The sequence below is a fragment of the Bos mutus genome, chromosome 1 (assembly GCF_027580195.1).
Source record: "Bos mutus isolate GX-2022 chromosome 1, NWIPB_WYAK_1.1, whole genome shotgun sequence".
Lineage (NCBI taxonomy): Eukaryota > Metazoa > Chordata > Mammalia > Artiodactyla > Bovidae > Bos > Bos mutus.
In genome coordinates this window covers 96,400,413-96,424,475 of record NC_091617.1, presented here as the reverse complement: position 1 = coordinate 96,424,475, position 24,063 = coordinate 96,400,413, and the positions used below count along the sequence as shown (strand labels likewise).

The window sequence follows — 24,063 nt, the reverse complement described above, 5'->3', positions numbered from 1 at the left end:
AAAGAGTTGGACAGAACTGAAGTGACTTAGCAAACATGCACACAACCTACCTAAACATTCTCAGAACACTTATATTCATCCACAGTTGGGCAAAATCATTTTACACAAACCCTATTTTATACTTACGTGTTAGATATTTCATATACTTTATTGACTATTATACTGAAAGTGAAAAACAGAGCTGTCTGGGTATTGAGTGGTTGTTAAGTTTGCCTTTATGATGGCATGAGAGAGTATCATACCACATTATGTATCACTAGCCCAGGGGAAGATCAAAATTTTCTAAGTGTGATTTTTACTGAATGTATATTGCTTTTAGAAAGTAAAAGTCACTCAGTCATGCCCGACTCTTTGCAACCCCATAAACTATGTAGTCCATGGAATTCTCCAGGCTAGATTACTGGAGTGGGTAACTGTTCCCTTCTCTAGGGTATCTTCCCAACCCAGAGATGAAACCCAGGTATCACACATTGTAGGCGGATTTTTTACCAGCTGAGCTACCAGAGAAGCCCTTGCTACTGCTGCTGCTGCTGCTAAGTCGCTTCAGTCATGTCTGACTCTGTGCGACCCCATGGACTGCAGCCCACCAGGCTCCTATGTCCATTGGATTTTCCAGGCAAGAGTACTGGAGTGGGGTGCCATTGCCTTCTCCAAGAGAAGCCCTTACATCATCTTAAAGTCAAAAACTGTTAAGTTAAACTGTTATAAGTCAGGGACTATCTATAGATTCATGTCACATGATGCAATTTAGTGTAATATCTACTTGATTATGATTTTTTGATTGTGTAGCTATAATTGAAAAGAGTTATGCCTTCTGATGGCCCATCAGACTCACAGCAATCCCAATTTATATTGACCTCAGTGAAATTACAAGGTACTACAAATGTGAACCTCCAAAGTTGGTTATACAGCCATCCCTCAGTATAGACAGGGATATTGTTTCCAGAACCCATCCATACTGAAGTCCCTTATGTAACGTGGCATAGTATTTGCACATAATATATGCACACCCTCCCATATATATACTTTAAATCATCTCTGTGCTGTGCTAAGTCGCTTCAGTTGTGTTCAACTCTTTTCAACCCTATGGATTGTAGCCCACCAGGCTCCTCTGTCCGTGGGATTCTCCAGGCAAGAATACTGGAGTGGGTTGCCATGACCTCCTGCAGGGTATCTTCCCAACCCAGGGATTGAACTCGCAACTCTTATATCTCCTGCATTGGCCGGTGGGTTCTTTACTACCAGCACCACCTATATAATACCTAACACAATATAAATTCTATCTATATAAACAGTTGCCTGAATGAGGCAAATTCAAGTTTTGCTTTTTGGAGCTTTCTGAAAAATTTTTTTCCAGAAATTTTTTCCAAATTATTGTTGACCTGCTGTTGGTTGAATCCACGGATTTGGAACCCCTGGATACAAAGGGTCAACTCTGCACACTTTAAATGTTAAAGGTTAAATTTGCAAAAGCCAGAAATCATCCATGTGGCCTTGAAAGTCACTTTTAAAAGAGCGTATTTCTTGAAAAGAAGACGGATTGATACTTCAATGTGCCTATGGCTGAGTCTTGGAATGAAAATCACTTGGAGGGAAACAGAGGTCTCCCTTTCGGGTGTTACTGTGCCAGTGTCTGCAGGGACCCAGAGAATCGCTTACCCAGGGCAGTAAAAGTCTTACTCTCCAAAGCACAGTTGCTGATTATCAATGACTTCAACGCTGGTAAAAATCGGAGCCTGCTGAGTAGGTTTTCAGAATAGCTGCCCATCTCTTTGTTGGCAGATAAATCCAGTTCTTGAAGACTTGAGAGTAAAGGGATAACCTGAGCTGTTAAAACATCAGGGGTGACATGGCTTAGGCAGCATCTCACAAAGGGTCTCGGGAAGTGCCACAGTCTTCTTGATCAACAAGCATGGCTCTTGCCTATGTGACCCCTGCCCTTCCTTACACACCATTCCTCACCACACACGCCAGCCACTTTCCCCAGCATGCAGCTTGGGCTCTTCTCTAAGCCTCTCTCCAGGCTGGAAGTAAAGAGCAAAGACTTCGGAGACAGAGGAAACTGGGTTCTCATCCTGTTTGTTGCTAAAGAACAGTGTGACTTTGGGTAAATTGCTTAACTTCTCTGAGCCTCAGTTTTCTCGATGATAATAAGAACAATAACTACTCCATAGAGACAACGGGAAGATAAAATGACTTGGTATAAATAAAGTGCCTGGTACAGTGCCCGGCTCACATTAACTGCTCAGTTAATGTTTGATATGATCATTCTTTCCTCAGAATATAAGTCAGAAGTACTAGGAAGGCAATGAAATCAAGCAATCAGAACAGATGTCTGTTGGGACTTCCCTGGCAGCCCAGTAGTCAGGACTGCACGCTTCCAATGCAGGGGGCCCTGGTTCAATCCGGGTTGGGGAACTAAGATCCCACATGTGGCTACATTTTTTTTTAAATTAAGGTATGTACATTGGTTAAAAAAAATAATAATAACCAGATGTCTGTTGGTAACAGCACCAGAGTGGGGTCCTGAGGGCCCCTGCTGAGCCAAGAGGGACCCCTGTTTCCCTGTCTTTCTGCTGCTTTTCGTTCTCTCAGGCCTTGGCCCTAGTTCTTCCCAGTGTGGGAAATAGAGTTTCCTGGGAACCCTGTGGGGCTGACTCACCTCCTCAGAGCCTTCCAGGGCCACCAAAGCCACAGGAACCCTGTGGTCACAGTTACATCACCCTGTTCTCTTTTCCTCCCACCCCTATTACGTGACTTGTTTGTGTATCTATTGTTCATACGCAAATCTTCCGCCCTCCCTCACTGAAGGTGAACTCCGTGTGCAGCGGCTGCTTCCTGCCCAGAATGTGCATCAGAGTCTGGAAATCTGAGGCACAAACATTAGTGGAAGGAGAGAAGGACAGGAGAAAGGAAGGGAAGGAAAGGAAAAAAGAGGGCAGGTACTTGTGATCCCATAGATGCAACCATCTCTCCCTCGTCTGATGCCCACAGCACGTTGTATTCACCATGTGTACCAAGTCACTTCAGTTGCATCTGACTCTGTGACTCCGTGAACTGTAGCCCGCCAGGCTCCTCTGTTCATGAGATTTCCCAGGCAAGAAAACTGAAGTGGGTTGCCATTTCCTTCTCCAGGGGATCTCCACCATGTATTTGGTTTATTTCTGCCCCCTCCAAACTGAAGCTCCTGACTCTGAATTTCCCTTAGCCTGCAGCACAGGGCCTCGAACAATTAGATGATTAATCAGATATCATTGGCTAAGTGATCCATAATTCCCTTTCTTTGAAGCCATTGAGAATGATCAGATAAAAGAACCATTCAATTCTTTAACATCACAAGGTAGAAAACAGGATGTATTTGCAATTTTTCCTTTTTAAAATTAAGCAGGAGGACCATGCAATTCTTACTAAATAACCATTACCTTTCTGGGGCCATTTACTCCTGTTGGTGGCTGTGAATCCAGATAATAGAGGCTAATCTCTCGGTTGCACTAGCAGTGACAATTCAAGTCCTCTAGCACTTTAATCTTCATCTGAGCAGCAGGATGAGATGTGAGGTTTGTGTTATTCAGTTGTAGCAGGGGAAATTCACTATTTGGAATCCGATGGACTGATAATTCAGGAGTGTCTCCACAGGTATGACACTCATAAGTAAAAGAGATGCTGATCCCATCACACTCTCCATTTGAAGCTCAAAAAGGTATTGTTTACTATTTTTAAATCTTCATGAAAGACTCGAACTCATCTCATTTTCCCAAATTGAAGGATAAGCATCTAAGAAACAAATTAGCAGGGCTAAAAAAATTGATATTAGACCCAAAGACCTATTTTGCTGTTTTCTTCCCCCAATTGTACGAAAAATGACAAAAATTTCTTTTTCTCGTTCTTTATTGATTGATTCAGTCATACATTCAACAAGCATTTGCTGGGTGCCAACTACATGCCAGACCTTGTGCACAAGCAATAGAGAGATACTGAAGAAAGCCATCCCTACCTAGGAGGAGCCCATAGTTCAGAGAGAAAGCAGAGCATGGCTGGTGTGCGTGGGAGTCAGCACAGTGTAGTTGGAGAAGTTGACGGGGGAAAGAAATAGAGAATGCAGTCAGAGTCAGAGGAGCAGGAAAGCCATCTAGACTCTTGCAGTAATCTAGGCATGAACTGACAGTGGGCTGGAGCAGGAGGTAGAGGTCTAAACAGTGAGCCATGGTCAGATTCAGGGTATATCCTGAAGGTTTATTGTGGCTGCAGATGGAATAAAACCCTTCATCTCTACGGCTATGCTTGCTGTTTGTTAGGGGAAATTGCATATATGTTGCCTGTTACAGGACTGTATCTGTGGTAGGAAAGTAAAGGTAGTGACCGACCTAAAACTGTAATTATGCACTCTCCATGGACTTTTTGTAACTTCATCTTATCTAAGTGCCTTGGCATAACTTGTGAGAGAGAGTGCCTCAACACCCTTCGTTTTGGCTTTCCCTCTACATCCTTCTTTGTAATATGCTTTGTGACATTAACAGATTCATTTCTAAACAGCCACAGGAATTCAGAATTTCTTCCTCGAGTGCCACATCTATCCTTCACAGATGTGTATAGGAGTTTAGATTCACTAACATTCACCAACTGAACAAACTCCAGGAGATGGTGAAGGACAGGGAAGCCTGGCCTGCTGCAGTCCATGGGGTCGCAAAGAGTCGGACATGACTTAGCAACTGAACAACAACATTTATTGGGCACCTAATATTTGCCAAATACTATATTGGGACATTCACAGAACTTTTATGATGTGATCCTCCCAGTAACTTCATAAACAGTACATCTCAGATTTGCCAGTTTCCCAAATGGCAACCCACACCAGTACTCTTGCCTGGAAAATCCCACGGACGGAGGAGCCTGGTAGGCTACAGTCCATGGGGTCGCAAAGAGTCGGACACGACTGAGCGACTTCACTTCACTTCAAACATATGCCAAGGCTCTGAGAGCCCTCCCTCAGCTCTGCAGCACCTACCCGCTCAGGGACAACACGTCGTCAGCCGTCAGCGAGCACTGGCGGACATCCAGCCCCTCCAGGCTCCAGCGTGGCCAGCCCTGTGATGTCTTCAAACCCTCCACCCAACTCCTTGTTGCAGGAAAGGTCTAGTGTCCTCAGCTCACACAAGTATCTAAAGGCAGCATCTACAAAGAAGGTCAAAATCCCACTCTGACATATTACAGGACAGTCAGCAGGAGTGGAGCAGGGCAGGGGGCAGGCATGGAGAAGCGAGACTAAGAAAATACATACACTGTGATGACAAGAGCCCAAATGGAGGGATAACTGTCTGCTTTGCACCACTAACCGCTTTGGACCTGACAATGGCTTCAAACACTCTCCCTATGACCTGCATTGATTGCTAGTGCTTTGCTCAGATTTCTGCAACTAATGGCTCTTCCTGTACTATCCTTGAGCATTGGTACATTAGCAGCATTCTAGACTTAAACTGCCAAGGAGAAGGATAGGACAGGCTCTAGAAGATGCAAGGATAAAAATACATTTCACTTCGTATTCTCATGTAATGTGGGTACTCTATATAGCAGAGTAAATTTTAACTACAGATGTCACTGAAGTTGTTTTTATCAGCACCAATTCCTTCCTACTACTAAGCATAAAATAATGCTGGCACTTTCAAAAGTAAGAGAGAAATGGAGAGCTTTAGTAGCACACTTTTATTTTGCTCACTGTCTCTCTCAAATCTAAAATACCCTGGCCTTTTCGGAGCTGGCCATTTAGTTTTGTAATTGTAAAAATACATACTCACTGTAAAAGACGTGGAAAATCAATAAAACTTGAAGATTTAAATTACCCATGATCTCGTTCCCCAACCTAACCTCTGTTTCTAGTTTGTTATATTTCCTAACAGCTTAAAAAATTGAACATAAAATAAAATTATATAGAAGCTTCAGTCATTGCTAACTCACCTAGTAGCTTGACACTCTTTTGTGACAATCCACATGAATGTAACTTCAAGACTTTCAGGTTTGAAGTACTTTTTAGTCCATGAGCAATACTATTGAGACTGCCACCAATGTTTCTGTTAATAGAAACATCGAGTACTTCAGGGTTTTGCAGTCTAGGTAGCAACTGACCTGGAAGGAAAGAAATCCAAAGAACAACTCAGTAAAGATGCAGGGTGTGGGACTCCTCTGGTGGTCCAGTGGTTAAGAATCTGTCAGCAATGCAGGGGACACGAGTTCCATCCCTGGTCTGGGAAAATTTCATATGTCATGGGGCAACTAGGCTTGCAAGCTGCAACTATTAATACTAAAGCCGGTGCTCTGGAGCCCACAAGCTATAACTACTGAGCCCATGCACCCTAGAGCCAGTGCTCTGCAAAAAGAGTGGCCCCACTTACTGCAACTAGAGAAAGCTCACTTGCAGCAATGAAGACCCAGCACAGCCAAAAAAACAGATGTGGGTATGAAGGTTGGGGTGGGTGGGGGTGGGGTGGGGGGAGTGTTACATCTTCATGTGACCTGGGATATAGTGAGCTACTTTTTCAATTCAGGGTGAGAGGAAACATGGCCAGTATCAGCTCCCAAGCTCTCCAATTATGGGCATCTTCACATTTTTCCTGGGAAGGACTCTACCAAATTCTACTTACCTACAAACACTCCATCTTCTGATGTGAGGGTACAGTCCACGAGCTCAAGTGTTTGTATCTTCCTCCCTTGTTGCAACGTCTGGAGGATCAGAGGCAAGTTTCCTCCCACTTTACTGTTCCAGGACAAATTCAACTCTTCAAGTTCAGGCAGCACTTTAAGTGCTTCTCCTGTTTAAAAAAAAAAAAAATGGTCCAAAGATCAGGTTGGTTGCCAGGTTCACAAAGCAGGGAATTCATTTCAAAGTCAATACAACCATCATTTATTGAAGCCGGGCCAGGTCCGGGTTTGATGCCAGGGAACAGGGAGGAGAAAAGGACCCAGTTCCTACCCATGACCAGCAGGGTGAGCTTCTAGGCACAGCCAGAGTTCTGAAACCACGCTTATAAGCAAAACTTGTAAAAAAAAAAAAAAAAAAATCCACCTGTCGGTAAGATGGGTGTATGGGTGTGTCTTAGTCACTCGGTTGTATCCAACTCTTTGCAACCCTACGGACTGTAGCCCGCCAGGCTCCTCTGTCTGTGGAATTCTCCCAGCAAGAATATTGTAGTAGGTTGCCATTCCCTTCTCCAGGGGATCTTCCTGACCCAGGAATCAAACCCAGGTCTCCTGCATTGCAGACAGATTCTTTACCTGAACCACCATGATTTTACCAAATCGTTTTTATGGTAGTAAATATTTCTACCAGTCCATCTACTTTCTCTCATCCACCCTCTTTAGGGATCATTATTGCTGAGAAGCTTGTCCAGAGGTAGAAATATAAAAGATTTAGAAAATAAAACATGAAGATTTAAATCACCCATAATTTTATTCCCCAGCATAAACACTGTTATATTTCAGCCAGAGGTAGAAGCAAAAGCAGGGCACTGGCCATCACAGAGGAAAAGCTCACTCTGACATCAAGAATGTCACATACAACTGATCCAACCACGGCAGGGAGGAATGTGTAAGAGAGCACAATAGGCATTAGCAGCTCATAATGCCCTAGGATGCAAGCAGCTCATGACAGCCCTGGGGTAAAGAAGGATGCGGTGAGCAGGGATGAAACTTAACATTCCCGGGGCCACTTCACACAGGAAACACTTGAGGGCTACAGAGTGGAAGCCGGGAGAGAATGGGGGGTCAGCCCTTAGGAATGATTGTCATTGCTTTGGGGGCAGAACAGAATGGTGAGCTGCACACACAGAAAATGTACTTTCTCAACATGTGGAGTCAATCTGAACACCAGTTAAGAGTGTTGGAAGGTCCACTGAGTCCAGAAACCTCTATTCTACTGCTGGATACTGGGTGTGAACTTCTGCCATTGATTATTTATTCTATGGTTTAAGGTTTTTCGGGCTTCCCTTGTGGCTCAGCTGGTAAAGAATTCACCTACAATGCGGGATACCTGGGTTCGATCCCTGGGTTGGGAAGATCCCCTGGAGAAGGAAAAGGCTACCCACTCTAGTATTCTGGCCTGGAGAATTCCATGGACTATACAGCCCATGGGGTTGCAAAGAGTTGGACTTGACTAAACAACTTTCACTTTAAGGTTTTTGGAGTCCAAGAGCCCCACTTAAAAATGCAAATTCTTCAGGAAGTTTAACAACATAAGCCGATAAATGTATCATTTTGTATGCCATTGCCAGTCAATGTGGAGAAGGCAATGGCACCCCACTCCAGTACTCTTGCCTGGAAAATCCCATGGATGGAGGAGCCTGGTAGGCTGTAGTCCATGGGGTCGCTGAGAGTCGGACACAACTGAGCGGCTTCCCTTTCACTTTTCACTTTTATACATTGGAGAAGGAAATGGCAACCCACTCCAGTGTTCTTGCCTGGAGAATCCCAGGGACAGGGGAGTCTGGTGGGCTTCCATCTATGGGGTCGCACAGAGTCAGACACGACTGAAGCGACTTAGCAGCAGCAGCCAGTCAATGGGGTGTGGCTTTGAATAGCCCTGAGGCATGTCCAGGATCAGGGAGAAAGGGCATGATTGTCTGTAGTACATCTAATATTGGAGCACTATACACTTGCCATCCTACACTAAGCAATTGTAACAGGTGTAATAATGTTGCAATGACTCCTGATTTATGCTTTCTTAACAATAAACCATTTACTCTCCTACTCTTCTTATGCCCCATCTGCCATTAAGGCTAAGCAGAGTATGGATGATAAGAAAGCTCCTCCTGGTAAAGAGGATACAGAAGTCCTTCCAGAGAGGATAAATTCTTGAGGAGAGGGAAGAGGACACAAAACATCAGTGACAAGGTTGCAGACTCTCCTGGACGAGATGAGTTTGGAGTGAGTCCCAGGGTAGAAATTCCACTTGCTGGGTTTCCCTTGTGGTCTGTGGTAAAGAATCTTCCTTGAAATGCAGGGGACACTGGTTCGATTCCTAGTCAGGGAAGATTCCACATGCCTCGGGGCAACTAAGCTCCTGTGCCACAACTACTGAAGCCTGAGCGCCCTAAAGCCTGTGCTCCTCAACAAGAGAAGCCACCACAGTGAGAAACTCACGCACTGCAACTGGAGAGTAGACCCTGCTTGCCAAAACTGGAGAAAAGTCTGTGCAACGAAGACCCAGTGCCTGCAAAAATAAAATTAAAATTAATTAAATTTAAACATTAAAAAAAGAAAATTTAATCTCTGGTTCCTTTAGGTTGGAGGATCATGAAAAAGATTAGATTAGTCCAAAATAAAGAAACTATACTTCTTTTCATGCCTGAGTAACAGTATGTTAAATTTGAGACTCTGCTACATGATAACCAGCTGCTAACCTGTGAGGCTAGAAAGGCAATGCCAAAGAATGCTCAAACTACTGCACAATTGCACTCATCTCACATGCTAATAAAGTAATGCTCAAAATTCTCCAAGCCAGGCTTCAGCAATATGTGAGCCGTGAACTTCCTGATGTTCAAGCTGGTTTTAGAAAAGGCAGAGGAACCAGAGATCAAATTGCCAACATCCCTGGATCATCAAAAAAGCAAGAGAGTTCCAGAAAAACATCTATTTCTGCTTTATTGACTATGGCAAAGCCTTTGACTGTGTGGATCACAATAAACTGTGGAAAATTCTGAAAGAGATGGGAATACCAGACTACCTGACCTGCCTCTTGAGAAATCTGTATGCAGGTCAGGAAGCAACAGTTAGAACTGGACATGGAACAACAGACTAGTTACAAATAGGAAAAGGAGTATGTCAAGGCTGTATATTGTCACCCTGCTTATTTAACTTGTATGCAGAGGACATCATGAAAAACTCTGGACTGGAAGAAGCACCAGCTGGAATCAAGATTGCCAGGAGAAATATCAATAACCTCAGATATGCAGATGACACCACCCTTATGGCAGAAAATGAAGAGGAACGAAAAAGCCTCTTGATGAAAGTGAAAGTGGAGAGTGAAAAAGTTGGCTTAAAGCTCAACATTCAGAAAACGAAGATCATGGCATCTGGTCCCATCACTTCATGGGAAATAGATGGGGAAACAGTGGAAACAGTGTCAGACTTTATTTTTCTGGGCTCCAAAATCACTGCAGATGGTGACTGCAGCCATGAAATTAAAAGATGCTTACTCCTTGGAAGGAAAGTTATGACCAACCTAGATAGCATATTGAAAAGCAAAGACATTACTTTGCCAACAAAGGTTCGTCTAGTCAAGGCTATGGTTTTTCCTGTGGTCATGTATGGCTGTGAGAGTTGGACTGTGAAGAAAGCTGAGCGCTGAAGAATTGATGCTTTTGAACTGTGGTGTTGGAGAAGACTTTTGAAAGTCCCTTGGACTGCAAGGAGATCCAACCAGTCCATTCTGAAGGAGATCAGCGCTGGGATTTCTTTGGAGGGAATGATGCTGAAGCTGAAACTCCAGTACTTTGGCCACCTCATGCGAAGAGTTGACTCATTGGAAAAGACTCTGATGCTGGGAGGGATTGGGGGCAGGAGGAGAAGGGGACGACAGAGGATGAGATGGCTGGATGGCATCACTGACTCAATGGATGTGAGTCTGGATGAACTCCAGGAGTTGGTGATGGACAGGGAGGCCTGGTGTATTGTGATTCATGGGGTCGCAAAGAGTCGGACACAACTGAGCGACTGAACTGAACTGAACCTGTGAGGCTAAATTGATCATAGAAAACCACAGAAAGGTAATTTTGGATGGGGAAGTAGGGAAAGAAGGCATTATCGATTATTGAGTGCCTACTATGTGTCAAGCATGTAGTAGGTACTTTATAAAAATTATTTAATTCTCACAATTTTTTGAGGTGGATATCATCCTCATTTCAGAGATAATAAAACCAAGGCTGGGAAAGGTTGTTTAGTCCATGGTCACAAAAATAGTTAGAAGTGGGACCAGGATTTGAACTAGGATCTGGCCATTTTCTAGGGAATGATTAGAAAGAAGTGCATCTGCGCATGCTCAGTCGTGTCTGACTCTGTGACCCCCATGGATTGTAGCCCACAAAGCTCCTCTGTCCATGGGATATTTCTGACAATACTGGGGTGGATTGCCATTTCCTCCTCCAGTTTAGAGAAAAGACATTGGCATAAATTTTGTTGCTTTTACAGAAGTCTTTGCCGAGATGTAAATGATCAAAATACATAATTGAAATAAAGACTTGAGATGAAAAGAAGACTAAAAAAGTATGTCTGGCATCTAAAATCAGCAAGCATTCCAGTAAAGCAGCTGGGTTAGCAGCATGACAAATTTTAGCCTACATTTTAGGTTATTCAGTGTTCAACATACAAAACTAACTTAATTGAGGTTCTGGTTCTACTTAAACCATTGCTTTTATTTGAAAAATCTTGTTTTGATCAATTTTTTAAAAAATAGGAATGGGAAAATAGAAAAGCATTTTGAGATTGGAAAGGATCTTAATTTATCTATCCCAACTTCTCTGTGTTACAGATGAGGTAATGGATCCAGAGAGAGCAAATTTTGCAATTATCATTTCCATTTAAACTCCCTGAGACCAGAGGCTTGGTCAGCCTGTTCCCCTCTTTATCCCAGGGCTTAGCGCAATTCTGGGTGCAGGTTACATAGTTCTCTAGAAAGTGCAAATGTTCAACACAGCATTTCATCATGTACTGACAGCGCTCTCGTCCTCGTCCATGGGAATCCAAGGGGAGTGGTCACCCAGGTAATTTGCCCTTGAGGGTTTGGATTGCAGAGATCCTTCCAGGCAAGCACTCTCTCAAGGGAAGCATTCATCATACCCAGTGCCCAAACATCATCAGTGGTACATCTGCAACTACTCAGCCTCAGGATTTTTAACTTGCTGACAAGATGCATTTGCTGGGTGAGTGCATGGAGGTTTCCACGTGTGACATCATTCCAGGAAATATCCAGTTTTTCCAAGTCTGGGAGAGAAGGCAGCAAAGCAAGTAGAAGTGAACACAAGAAAAGACAGATTTACATGTGGAATTTGTGATCTGTAGTAAGCAGGATTCATCTGCTGCCTGTTGCTCTGTAACAGGAGAGAAGGAGGATGGACAGGCTGACTTTCCGCACAGCAGGGCTCCCTCAGGTGTGCAACTGGAGACGTTGTGATATTACATATCCTATTTCTTGGGACCTTTTTTATTTCTGCCAAATAACTGCATTTTGAAAAGGCAGTGGTGTTTCTGTGAGATTTCTTAAGAGTTCCTTTACTGTAGAGGAAATGGCAATTCAGCTACAACTGTTACTACCGCCGTCACTACAATGTGTATCCTGGTCCTTTTATTTTGCAAACCCTCTAACAACCATCACTCTGTCATTCTATTGGATCCTCAGGCCGAAGGCCCGGGGAACACTCCGTTGGCCAGGACTGCTCAGACAGTGCCCGTTAACTATTTTTTCTCATCTAGATCACCTGGGTATCACCATCTTACAAACCTCCTGTTATACCTACATGGGCCAACATGTGGAGGTTTAGACAGGTACAAAGCCTGACCAGAACCTTCTCTGAGTCTCCTCCATTGCTCACGAAAAATGAAGTTACTCTCTGTGAATAAAATTCTCCAAGGTTATCTTTATCTCCTGCGGCAACAAGACTTGAGTGGAAATGCCAAAGTCAAGGCTGGAAGGTGTCTTGGCTTGCTTGCTTTTAAATCTGTCTTGGATGTAAAAATAGTGGCAGCAGTTAGACCTCACATGGTGAGCTTCTAGAGTTACAGGCACAGCAATTCCTGACCTTCCACCATTCTGAAGAAATTCTGAAGACGCACTTAGGGGCAAAAAAATATGTTTATGTTTTCTTTTTACCAGCGTTCAAAGTGTTAGTCACTCAGTCATGTCCTACTCTTGGCAACTACATGTACTATAGTCCACCAGGCTCCTCTGTCCTTGGGATTCTCCAGGCAAGAATACTGGAGTGGGTTGCCATTTCCTTCTCCAGGGAATCTTCCCAGCCCAGTGATCGAACCCAGGTCTCCCACATTACAGGCAGATTCTTTACTGTCTGAGTCATCAGGGAAGCCCAAAGCACTTCAGCAATTTAATTTTGTTTACCATGCTCTTAACTTTACAAAGTATGAAAGTCTATTGAACACATTAGAAGGCAAAAAACTAGGATTCCTGGGACCCGCTCTGGAAGATTTCAGTTTAGTGGGTTTGGATTGACTCAAGTTTATGCATTTGCACAGGTTCTGCAACATTCTGACATGTACACAGGCATTTGAGAACCACAGGCACGGTTACAGTTTCCTGTTAAGAGATCTGTCTCAAATGTAATGGCATGGATTTTAATTAAAATAGTCAAGGACAGCGCCCCCTCACTCAAAACGCAGTTCTTTTGATTCCTCTGTTGGTAGACACATTTAATGTGATTAAATACTTGACTTAAGATGTCCAAAAAAAGAGAATCTTTAAGAAGGTGATAATGGTATTTTGGGGAGAGGGTTCTTTGCAATCAAATTCCTGCTGGAGTGTCACAAACAGTAGTTCTTCTTTTGTGTAAAAAAAGGTGTGAGCAATAATCACTGGGAATGATACTTTTCATTCCACAGACAACAACATGATGCCCCTTTAAACTCCCAGCAGGGCTTGGTTTTATGGATGAGTTTATATCATATACAGGAGGAGATGAGTTTCAGAGAGAGGTAATTAGTGGAGAGGTAAAAGCGCTTAGGAAAAAACAAAGCTCCCTCCTAAATTTGGGCTCAAATCTTTGAAACTTGAGGAAGAATCAACTGACTTTTTTTTTTTAAATAGTGATGTAGCTGCTCTTCCCGAATTCTCTAGGCCACCCTGCAGACCTTGGGTTACCAAGTGAGGATGGAGCACTTTGCCTGCTCATCTCAGCCCTCTGTGCCCCTGTGCCTCTGGATAAGGTTAACTCCATACAGACCCGTGTCCCTCACATCCGCTGTTGTCTGTCTGCAGTTGTTCAGGTCCAGACACTTGCTGACGGCCTTTCTGCACAGCTTCTGCAGAAACTGCTCATTTTCCTCCATCCTGGATCCCAGTTCTGTTTCTGAAGTGAGAGTCTTGGCTGTATGATAAGAATAATGAAGAATTTGCTGTGAATGACAGTAAAAAGATGAGACACATGAGAAGACAGACAACTGTGAACTAGTTCTTTGTGAAACCTCAACTCAGAAGGGGACAAAACCTGACCTCTGTCCCTGTGGCTGGTGCTCAACACTGGCTGCTCTAGGGACGCTTTTCCTACAATGGAGCCTGAGGAGCTCAGGGGCTTTTCTTTCATGGCCTGACCTGGGCTTCTTGCATGGAGACTGAATCATGTTCCTAGACGAAGCGGTAAACTTGTTAGCACGGCGTTTACGACAGCTCTGGTGGAAGGATGAACAGACGTCTTTGGTGAACGCACTGCTGGGGGACGTGCCCACATGCTGGCCTCCTAACATGACAGATGAGGAAAGGGGAACATTGCAGACCCCCTGATGAGCCTCAGATGGCTAAAGGGAGCAAGTGAAGCACTTGCTGCTCATTTCCTAGACCCTTCAACTAACAAATCCAGAGACAGTAGTGCCTACAAGAGCTTTTGTATTTTCTCAACTCCTGCCAGAGAATATATTCAGAAAACCTCATTTGTCTTTATTATTAGGTACTTTTTTTTTTAGGGACATATGTGACACCCTTGCCAAGTTCCTCTCTAATAATGCTGCACTATGTCACTAACATTTAAAAAGATTAAATAAAAATAAAAAACTATAATTTTGTGTGTGTGTTACTTTTTTGTCAGGGTTAGTAGAGTATTACAGTACATTTGGAACTTATGCTTCTGACTCTTTGCGACCCCATGGACTATATTAATTTTATTAATGAATAATTAATTTTATTGTCTACTACCGCATGTGTCAACATGTAAGCCACATGTGAAACATACCGTACTTTTGTAAGACAAAATGAATAAGCATGTACAGACAATGACTTTAATGAGGTCCTGTAGTGATAACACATATAGGGACTTCCCTGTTGGTGCAATAGTAATAGTCCAGGCTCCCACCACAGGGGGCATGGGTTCAATCCCTTGTCAGGGAACTTAAATCCTGCATGCTGTGTGGTGAGGCCAAATAAATAAATAAAATATATGCAAACAGTATGCACACTGGAATCCAATAGGAAAGCATAAGTTCCAAATGTACAGTAATACTCTACTAACCCTGAGAAAAAAGTATACAAATCATATAGAGAAAAATGAAATATATTGGCACCAGTGAAAATGAAAAGATAGCAGCATTACCATAGTAGTAAATTTAGATTAAATTTTAGCAGGATAATAGACTCCATCTCTCTTCTGCAGCGGGTCTAGTGGCTTGCCATTCTTAAGAAAACCGCCTACAGGCTGTACCTCTTTGATAGGATGGTTGGTGTTGCCACATTCTACCAGTAAGAGGCAGCATCATCCACCCACCATTTACCTCTTCACTCTGGCCTTCAATTTTTATTATAGTAAGTTGTATACAAGGTATTTTATTTTGGGTAGGGTTGCAGATTTAAGAAAAACAAAAATACTATGTCCAATTAACCTTAAACTTCTGGTAAACAAAGAATCATTGTTTAGTAAAAGTACATCCCAAATAATGCAAGTATTTTTCTTTTTCTGACAACCCTAATTTGGGGTGGATCAGAGGAGAGTTATGGATGAGGGGGACGAGGAGGGGACTGCCTCTTACATGCCAGTGAGGACAGAACATTTGTGTACACTTGATGCGAGGAGTCATCAGCACACCGTCTCATAGATTTGGAAGCCGAGACTCAGACTGTTAATTGGTCAGCAGCAGAGTCAGAATTTGAACCCAGAACAATCTGTTCCAAAGCCCATTATTATTATTCCAAAGCCCTTTTCAAATTTTTGTGCTTAAAATTTTTTTCTCTGCATTGTGTCTTATTGCACTCCTCTTTGTCTTTTAGCTTTTTTATCTCTGTAGGTTCAGCCTACAACCATGCTCAAGTTCCAGCTTCACCAAGCCTTCTTTTTCTTTGTTTTCTTCTCAAGCCACTGTTCTGTCAATCATTTCCTTTACTGTCAAATGTTTGAAAAGAGTGGAGTGTGCTTGCTGGCCCCACTTCTTCAACAGTTACCAATTAGTCCTCTACATTCTAGTTGCCACACTCACCTGGCCGAATAAATTGTTTCTCCAAGGTCACCACCACCAATGATGTATGTATTGTCAGGCCATTAAGGATGGTTTTTCTCTTGATCTCTATCCATCCCCTACTTGACCAGGCCCTGCTTCCCTCACATGACTATCCAATCCTCTTAGATCAGATCAGTTGCTCAGTCGTGTCCGACTCTTTGCGACCCCATGAATCACAGCACGCCAGGCCTCCTTGTCCATCACCAACTCCCAGAGTTCACTGAGACTCACGTCCATCGAGTCAGCGATGCCATCCAGCCATCTCATCCTCTGTCGTCCCCTTCTCCTCCTGCCCCCAGTCCCTCCCAGCATAGAGTCTTTTCCAGTGAGTCAACTCTTCGCATGAGGTGGCCAAAGTACTGGAGTTTCAGCTTTAGTATCAGTCCTTCCAAAGAAATCCCAGGGCTGATCTCCTTCAGAATGGACTGGTTGGATCTCCTTGCAGTCCAAGGGACTCTCAAGAGTCTTCTCCAACACCACAGTTCAAAGGCATCAATTCTTTGGCGCTCAGCCTTCTTCACAGTCCAACTCTCACATCCATACATGACCACAGGAAAAACCATAGCCTTGACTAGATGAACCTTTGTTGGCAAAGTAATGTCTCTGCTTTTGAATATGCTATCTAGGTTGGTCATAACTTTCCTTCCAAGGAGTAAGCATCTTTTAATTTCATGGCTGCAGTCACCATCTGCAGTGATTTTGGAGCCCCCAAAAATAAAGTCTGACACTGTTTCCACTGTTTCCCCATCTATTCCCATGAAGTAGTGGGACCGGATGCCATGATCTTCGTTTGAATGTTGAGCTTTAAGCCAACTTTTTCACTCTCCACTTTCACTTTCACCAATCCTCTTAATTATAGGGCTTAATCAGTAACTGCCTGCCTGCTTGCTCCCTGCCCCAGCTGCTGGTTTCCCTGGTTACTGATGAGCCCACCTCCCCTATAGATGGTAGCCTCCTTCTCCTGGTGAATATCAAAGACTGCTGCCATGTTCTGCCCGTTGTCTGTCACACATGGTGGGGTGTGACTCCAGGACCTTTGTGTAAGATGCCCCTAACCAATGACACTGATGTCTCTATTGCTGTCACCAGGCTTTTTCTTTGGTCTTAAGTCTGGGCAACTACAAGATTTGCAGGCCAGCGGGGTGCAGCCCAACAACCAACCAACTGACAGATTCTGCAATCCCTTTGCAGACCACATCCTACTTGCGTGCTCTGTAATATATGTTTTATATGATTGGCAAGTCCAAGGCAGCACAACTGGAAAACCTAGATCAACTCATGGGTCTGTCAGGTAACCAAGTCATTTAACTTCTCTGAGCCTTGGTTTACTAATCTATAAAATGGAAATTATAATTCCCACCTGGTTCATTTATCAGGCATGTAGTGAATTAAAGTTGCTGAATCTTCCCAGGAAGATGGGACTCTACAATACCTTTGACATGATACATACTTTGTAAACACTGTTGAATGAACGAATAGCTAAATGAGTGAATGAATGAATGTTAGCTTTATAGTTCCTCAATTACCAAAATCAAGATGATAAATCTTTATAACACCTAAGTACAAATATGAGTACCCATTTTTGAGGCCCCCACATATCGCTTTACATACCGTATGTATGTTTTTTTAAATCTATGAAAATTTTCCTTCAAAAAATATCGTATGTCACAGCTCAATATATATAACAGATGAGTCAGATCTGCTACAGGTTGGCTGTTGCTAATGGAGGGCTGGCGCTCCGTGGAGGGGGCAAAGTGACCACATGTGAGCAGCTCCGTGGAGCGATTAGGGGCCTTTTCTGGCTGCTGTTCTGCTGAACCAAATTCTTGCTTCTGGGGAGATTCTGTGAGCCAAGCAGGATCTTCTCATTAGGTTCTTTTCCAAGCTAAACCTGGAGAGGTTGGCTTCTGTTGTTTACAACCAAGAATCCTAATGGTCTCATAAAACATGATTATCTGTTTGTAATGTGGGTGGTGTGGTACAGGGAATCAAGATAACAAGTTCCTGTTATCAAGGAGCTACCTGTCTGATGGAGGAGACAGATGAAAGAGCCACAGTCACAGGGCAGAGGAGAAGTACAATGGTGGAGGCCAGCAGGGGTGCCAGGTGGCTCAGGGTAGAGACAGTAAGTGCTTCAGTTCTTGGGATGGGTCTTGGCAAACTTTCAAGTGAAAGTATTAGTCGCTCAGTCATGTCTGACTCTCTGCAACCCCATGGACTGTAGCCCACCAGGCTTCTCTGTCCATGGGATTCTCCAGGCAAGAATACTGAAGCGGGTTGCCAATTCCTTCTCCAGGGGATCTTTCCAACCCAGGGATCAAACCCAGGTCTCCTGATTTGCAGCCAAGTTCTCCACTGTCTGAGCCACCAGGGAAGCCTAAGTGAAAGTGGTAGATAAATTGTACCTTAAAGATGAGTTGGAGTCAGCCAGGTGGGTGGTCAGGAGGGAGGAATAAGTGGGGGAGGGGTGCAGAGGGAGGGTAGAGACACAGGGAAGGTCTTTTTCGGCACAGGGAACCACTCCGGGGGAAGGTGGCCAGATCAGGAAACTGCAGGCAAATCATAATATCAGCAGTAGAGGATGAATGTGAGGTTGGGGGAAGGCAGAGGCCGTGAAGAGATATTCAGCTTACCACAAACACCATGAAGATCATGCTTGAGAATATAGACTTTCTCTTCAAGGCAAGAAAGACTCAGTGAAGAATTTCAAACTGGTGGAAGACATCTGTGGTTTAGAAAGAGCACCTGGCGGAAGTGTTGGGGACAGGCTGGCAAGAGAGCAAGACCAGGAGGAGAGAAACCAGGTAGGAAACAGCGGCAGCAGTCCATGCAATAGACAAGAAAGCCAGGACGGCAACAGAGAGGACCAGCTAGGCCCCAGAGCCATTTGGGGGACAATTCATGTAACTCCAGGGGCCACTGAGTTTGGGGAGAAATGAAAATAGAGACACCGCACACATCTTGAGGGGCTGGTATTGGCCAGCTGAGATAACCAGCTGACTGCACTGTTAATTTAATCATGATAATAGGTATCCACTGGGGCTTTCCAAGTGGCTCAGTGGTAAAGAATCCGCTTGTTGATGGAGGAGATGCAGGTTTGATCCCTGGGTTGGGAAGATCCCCTGGAGGAGGAAATGGCAACCCAATCCCGTGTTCCTGCCTGTGGAATCCCATGGACAAAGGAGCCTGGCAGGCTGCAGTCCATGGGGTTGCAAAAAAGTCAGACATGACTGAGCACTACTACATGGGTATCCATTAACCATGTTCCTAAAGCTCCAAATCATGCTTTAGAACATAGCAACAACCTTCTGATTACCTTCTTTTAAAGATAGACTTCTTAATTTTCTACTTTCAAAAATGTGTTCAAACTGCTCACAGGTAAAGTGATATTTCTGGTATTTGGTGCAAATAATCTGACAGACATGGGGATAGGTATAAATGAAATAAGACTGGCCGTGGGTTGATAATTGTTAGAGGGTGGTAATCAGGGACTCATACTGTTCTCTCTTTTATGTGTGTTTGCATGAAAAGCATAAATGTTTTAAAAATACGTTTATTTGAATAATATACTGATGACACTGTATGTGTCATGAGTTTAGAGAGAGAGAGGCAATATTTTCATAACCCTTGAATTTGTAATCTCTGTGCTGGGAACTTTCAGCTGTTTAGTGTAACACAGTGAAGCAGAAAACAAGGGACAGGGAAAGCCAGATATTCCCCAAAGGGCAAAAAAAGGAACTTAAGTAATTATGCCATAGGCATGGAATGGAATATTATGCCACTGTCAAAAGTAGGCACATGAACGTCATGTAACCATGTGAGAACTGAACAGTATAATAAATCCCAGAAGTAGGATCACAGCTCAGGAGGGTTTTATAAGCTCTTCTAACTGTACAAAGTATGTCCGTTTGGCCTCTGCTAGCTCTCTGACTTGGAGAAGGCAATGGCAACCCACTCCAGTACTCTTGCCTGGAAAATCCCATGGATAGAGGAGCCTGGTGGGCTGCCGTCCATGGGTTCTCACAGAGTCAGACACGACTGAGGCGACTTAGCAGCAGCAGCAGCAGCAGCACCTCTCTGACTAGTCTCCTACTACTCTCATCCTCTATCCCTCTCTCATCCTGCTTTAGCATCCCTAACCTCCTGGCCAGCTCTCAAGCACTCCAGGCTCACTCCCATATTGGGCCTTTGCATTTACAGATCCCTTTGCCTGGAAAGCTACTCCCTAAAATATCTATATGGCTGGCTTCATTCATTCTACGTGGCTGCCTTTCAGATCTCCACTCAGAGTTTCTGTTACTAAATCAGAAACTCCTTCCTGCCAACTGCATCTAAAATTACCCCAGCCCATCATTCACTATCTCCTTAGATTGCTTATTGGTCTTCATATGACTTATCACACAAAAAGTATGCCTGCTTTTGGTTCTTTGTGTACATGAGGTTCTCTTTTTCATGGCTGTATTTCTAATAAGTGACTGGCACATAGGAGGTACTCAATATTTGTTGGCTGGTTGGTTGACCATAAATATATGCATATGAAAAGAATCTGAAAAGAATCTTGAAGAGATAGCACTTTGTGTTAAAATGAAAGGAAACTGCGTATTTTTCTCTAAACCTTTCTGCAACATAATTACTTTTGATAATTTTAAAAGTAAAATGAGCAAATTATTTAAAATATTCAACAAAATAAATGTTTAGAACAGATTTCATTATATTAGGTGTCATTTAACTCATGTCATCTCTTTAGGGGAGAATGCTAAGTCACTTCAGTCATGCCCAAATCTTTGTGACCCTATGGACTGTAGCCCACCAGGCTCCTCTGTCCGTGGGATTCTCCAGGAAAGAATACTTGAGTGGGTTTCCATGCCCTCCTCCAGGGATTTTTCCAACCCAGGGATCAAAACTACTTCTCTTGCAACTCCTGCGTTACAGACTGATTCTTTACCTCTGAGCCACAGGGGAAGCCCTTAGGGGAGAAAATTGATCTAAAAAATTAAGAAATATCAGGCAGAAGCTCACTAGCGTCTAAGGAGATTGTCTTCAGTGTCTTGTCCTGGGGTTGGGAATCAGTTGTTTTAGAGTCAATGCTCTCTTTTCTGCTTCCAGCTTTGGGGAACCTGGATTTTGACCCCCTGATGCTCTCGTTGACAAGTGGAGCCTGGGGTGTAGTTTCTCCATCTGAGGAACTTTTCTTCCCTGTTTGACTCATGGTCAAGTTGAATAGGGTCTTTCTCAATAAGCCATCTTCCTGTGGTTTTCTGTTTTCTAGGATTTCAGAAAGAGAAGAGAATAAGACTGTCAAGCCTCTGTGAAATCCAACTTCCCTACACAGGTTTTTGTTTCCCCTTTCTGTTCTTATTGCTGGTAATGTTTAACATAGAAATAAGAAGGACATATCCCAGGATCCTGGAACTAACAGATGGCAGCAGATACAAATCCTAAGCAAATTTGAGTTTGAAACTTAGCCCTATTTTATTGTGAGAAACGATTCTTTAAACACCTCTTCAACAAGTGCATTGAATGTGTCGATACTTTTTAAATTTCAACAGTCATAGTTACCTTCTGAGAGATTGTATTGAAGTTGGCATGCCTCTAAGCTCCCCGGCCCTTTGCAAACTGTCACCCAGAGGAAACTGTTTCAGGGACTCCAGGTGCATCTCTTGGCACGCTGTTTCTTTTCCTCTCGGCATTTTCACCTTCACTACTCAGCCCTGCACTTGTTCCCATAAAAACACATCAGCAGTCAGGAATGAATTCACTCCACGAAGTGAACGTACTCTGGGCCAGATACTGTTCTTGATGCAAGAGAGTCAATGACCAACAAGACACAGCTCATGTTACTTAAGTCTTAACCTGGTAGAAAGATGGCCCCATATGCCAACAATTACCCTGGGACAAGGGCCGTCAGGGAGGAGAGACCCCTGTGGTCAGGGGACCCACCACTGGACTAAGCCTGGCTTGGAGCATAACTCTGAGCAATGAGTGACATTACCTCAATTTTGAGATAGTTAAAAAGAGAGAAGGGAAAGTGTCCCAGGTAGGAAAAATCAGGCTCAAAAGCTTCCAGGTATGAGGGCTTCCCTGGTGGCTCAGACAGTAAAGCATCTCTCTGCAATGCAGGAGACCTGGGTTCGATCCCTGGGTTGGGAAGATACCCTGGAGAAGGAAATGGCAGCCCACTCCAGTATTCTTGCCTGGAAAATCCCACGGACGGCAGAGCCTGGTAGGCTACTGTCCATGGGGTCGCAAAGAGTCAGACACGACTGAGCGAAGGGAAGAAGAAGATGAAGACCTAAAGGAGCCTGGGGTTGCCTCTAGGAGTGGATTCTGGGTGCCTGGAGCAAGGGATGTGGGGGATGGAGGTTAGGGGTGGGTCTGGTGTGACTTGAGGCTCAAGATTCATGAAGGTTTAATCTATAGTCCCTCCTGGGATCTCCTTACATTTTAAGGGAGGATTAAAGACTGAAACAGGGTTTCCCAGGTGGTGCTAGTGATAAGGAATATGCCTATCAATGCAGAAGACCCACAAGAGATACTGGTTCCATCCCTGGGTAGGAAAGATCCCCTGAAATAAGGAATAGCAACCCACTCCAGTATTCTTGCCTGGAAAATCCCATGGACAGAGGAGTCTGGCGGGCTACAGTCCATGGGGCTGCAGAGAGTCAGACACAACTGAGCAAAGCAATTAAGTACTAAAGACTTAAACTAAAGGGATAAAACTATAAATGGAATTTTAGATTCTGCTATTAAAGTTTACATTCTGTCCTTAGGCTAGGGCCTAATAGATATTCTTGAAATAACAATGTTCATGGCTCCCTCCCTATAAAATAGGTCTTTCTGTAATACTGCATTCCAGAATGGTTCAAGAAACATTTTGCACACAGGGGATTTTCAATGACCTTGCAGAGCCCACCTCCATGCTTGAGGGATGGAATGTTCCTAATACCTAGAGTGCTACTTTAATTATTTATTTATTTTTGGCCCTGATCAGAGATGGAACCCATGCCCCCTGCAGTGGAAGCTCAGAGTCTTAATCACTAGACTGCCAGGGAAGTCCCCTGGAGTACTATTTTAGAAGTAACAGTTAGGGGTTTTTTTTTTTTTTTTTTTTGGTCTTTTCAAACTAGAGCAGGATTCAGCCCAGGTTTATACAGGAACAGCCAGCCATAGGACCAGACAGTTGTCCAGCTACAGCCCCACAGCTGACCAAGCCTCAGAAGGTTAGGTGGGAGAGACCTTCAGCTTGTGAATCCAGCCACAACCTGCAGCCATGCCTGCCCCGTTTCAATTCCACCATCACCCAAGGGCCCTTTTCCTTTCACTGCTGCTCTGGCACCCACCCAAGACTTACCTCCATGGTCACTTTCACTCAATTTCACTTTTTGGAGTGTATACACAGCCATTCTCTGGAGAGCCATCCCAGTAAATGCTTTCCCCTTTTCTCCCTCCTCCTTAAATGTTGTGACTTCAACTCCCAAGTCTTAAGAAAACACTGCTGGATGGTGCTCCAGGATGTGGTCATTTACCCACAAGAAACCCTGCCCAGCTGGTGAGGCCCTGCTGGATTCTCTGTGTACACGAGGACATGACAGAGCAGAACGCGAAGGGCCAGGAGCCAGGAAGGGTTAGAAACTACGCAGAGGAAACAACACACAGTGGGGAACGAGAAAAGCAGAAAGGAGAAGAAAGCTGCTGAGAGCCAACAGGGAGTCAGAAAAATTCCAAGTATGAGGAAGGCGGGCTTGTGAGAGCAAAGGGGAAAGCACCCGCCTATTTCTTGGTACACTGTGGGTTAAGCAGTCAGTTACCATGCTCATGCTTAGAAATATTTTCAAAATGTCTTTGGGAAATTCCTCTTTATATACAAAC

The 24,063-nt window shown here is 43.9% G+C and overlaps 1 protein-coding gene across 1 annotated transcript in view; it reads right to left on the bottom strand.

Moving 5' to 3' along the window:
• Positions 1-23,778, bottom strand: part of LRRC31 (leucine rich repeat containing 31) — a 29,642-nt gene extending 5,864 nt beyond the window's left edge. The window contains 8 exon segments of the mRNA XM_014482335.2: positions 1,660-1,827; positions 5,010-5,071; positions 5,073-5,172; positions 5,953-6,120; positions 6,636-6,803; positions 13,938-14,081; positions 21,214-21,459; positions 23,546-23,778. Of these exon segments, the coding sequence (XP_014337821.2) occupies positions 1,660-1,827; positions 5,010-5,071; positions 5,073-5,172; positions 5,953-6,120; positions 6,636-6,803; positions 13,938-14,081; positions 21,214-21,459; positions 23,546-23,612 (1,123 nt within the window). The 5' untranslated portion in view covers positions 23,613-23,778.
• Positions 23,779-24,063: the final 285 nt, after the last annotated feature.